Source organism: Populus nigra, chromosome 6 (assembly GCF_951802175.1).
Source record: "Populus nigra chromosome 6, ddPopNigr1.1, whole genome shotgun sequence".
Taxonomy (NCBI): domain Eukaryota; kingdom Viridiplantae; phylum Streptophyta; class Magnoliopsida; order Malpighiales; family Salicaceae; genus Populus; species Populus nigra.
This window is the reverse complement of record NC_084857.1, coordinates 22,168,387-22,170,604: the sequence shown is the minus strand read 5'-3', so window position 1 is coordinate 22,170,604 and position 2,218 is coordinate 22,168,387. Positions and strand designations below refer to the sequence as shown.

The window sequence follows — 2,218 nt, the reverse complement described above, 5'->3', positions numbered from 1 at the left end:
TAGTGTCTTTATCAACCTCTATGACTAAAATGAGAGGTGGTTTTGTGCCTTACAACCCTAATAATAAACAACAATTTGTCATTTTTATTTGCCTTGGTCATCTTTTCTTGTGACTAAAGGATTCCTTGATAGTGGATATCCTTACACCTAGAAAAGCTACTTTGATGATTTTTCTTGATGATGATGAACCCCCAGATGATCAAATCAAACAAGATCAACTGCTCTTTGCTTTAATTCTTTTCTATGGTCGGTCTGGATATCCTAACTGCATGCGTGCACACCCCTCAATTGCTATAGATAGCCATCCATGCTAAAGCAAATTCCCTTTGGCAAGGTCCATACAAAAACACCGGCCTCTTTCTTGAAACCTACCTACGCCCTCTCCCTTCCCTTCTCTAGCATTTGACAATGACTCCTAAAGAGGTAAACAGTGCAGCAAACGTCATCTTCTTCCTCTCCCAGAGAGGAAAAGGAGATTCCTTTCATGTCCCACACCCTTTTGCCTTTCAAATATTCCCTCCTTCGGCACACATAAATATGCCGCCTATTGATTCTTCATTCTTACTCTCGACCCTCTCTCCATCTCATACAAAGCTTATCTCTTGGTTTCTCCATTCATGCCTAATGTTTCCAGAGTTAGAGGTACTCCTGATCCACACAGAACATGCATGAGCATCTAGCTAGCATCTAAGCTTTGATATATGCCATCTTCTAGTCTGACCGTTCGGTTTTCTTCTCTTGTCGTGTGCAGAAACCTCGAGTCACGGAGATACAAGTCCGAATGGACTGTAATGGGTGTGTGCAGAAGATCAAGAAGGCATTGCATGGCATCAATGGTAAGCAATCAGTATGTGACTTGATAAATCCTTCAATCTAGTTTCTTCCACTTTCAGATTATCATCTAGGCTTTCACTTTCAACTTCCTTGTATCTAATTTCGTTCTCTTTTTCCTCAGGTATATATGATCTCTACATTGACTTCCCACAGCAGAAGCTGACAGTCATTGGGTGGGCAGATCCCGAAAAAATTATCAAGGCGATTAGGAAAACTAGGAAAATTGCCACCATATGTTCCCATTCTGAACCATCAGAGCCTGCTGCTCAGACAACAGAAAAACCACCCGAACAAGCACCTGAAGGTGGGGCACCGCCACCACCGGCCTCCGACCAGGCAAATCCTCCCACAGCAGAAGCTCCACCTGCTGAAACAGCAGCTTCAACAGCAGAGCCTCCAAAAGATCCACCACAACCTGAGAACCCGCCACCACCTGGGGAGAATCCATCACCTGTTGCTGAAGAAACCAACGCAAATCAGCCACAAATGCCCCCTGGACCCAAAGATTCAGGAGAGGTTCATGTTATATACCATCACCCACCTGACTATGGCTACAGATTTGCTTATGGTCATAACTATGGCGGTAACTGGAACAGACACCCTATTAGCCAAGGAGTCCCACAAGCGGCGCCAAAGCCCGTCTACGTGACTCACAGCTACAACACATACAGGCCATCACCGAATGTCACTGAATATGAATATCTCCGACCACCACCACCCCATCACACAATTTACAGTAGGATGGACCACTACAATGAGGATTATCATGACAACAGTCGCAGTAATAATGGAAACATTACATCTATGTTTAGCGATGAGAATCCAAATGCTTGCAGAATAATGTGAGGAGGCCCATATGAAAAATAATAGAATCCAATGGCACCAATCATCTTCTAATATGCATGTGAACACGTTTTGAGAGGAGAATGAGATTCCAAGCTTGTATTGTGCGGGAAGAATTTATTCTGCATTCCACTTCCAAACTCTAAGAGGAAAAACATACCTTGTACTATTCACTTCCTTTAGAAGAAACCTGCTAAGAATTAATTATCTATTCTACGACTGTGCTCTCGGCCTTCCATTTTAAAAACAGTATTCCACCAGTAGTTTCAATTCCCGTAGCTTGCACAACCTCTGCATCTGCATAGGGACACTAGAAAGTTGAAAATATGCTTCCAAATGCCTTCCCCGTCAACCAAAAAGAAAACGTGCATGCTTCTCTACACGCATCTCAATATATTCCACTTCTAATTCTATACACCATGTCCAACCATGACATTGATGGAAAGATGATTCTTCTACTAATAAACCAAAAGAATTGATTGATGATTATGTTGTTTTTAAAAATACAACTGAAAGATCAATGATCAAAATTGACATGTCA

At 42.3% G+C, this 2,218-nt stretch overlaps 1 protein-coding gene across 1 annotated transcript; it reads left to right on the top strand.

Moving 5' to 3' along the window:
• Positions 1-399: 399 nt before the first annotated feature.
• On the top strand, positions 400-1,888 carry LOC133696604 (heavy metal-associated isoprenylated plant protein 35-like). The gene is made up of 3 exons (XM_062118828.1): positions 400-642; positions 752-836; positions 956-1,888. Exons 1-3 carry the CDS (start codon positions 409-411, stop codon positions 1,678-1,680), a joined length of 1,044 nt encoding a protein of 347 aa, XP_061974812.1. The 5' UTR covers positions 400-408; the 3' UTR covers positions 1,681-1,888.
• The last annotated feature ends 330 nt before the right edge of the window (positions 1,889-2,218 follow it).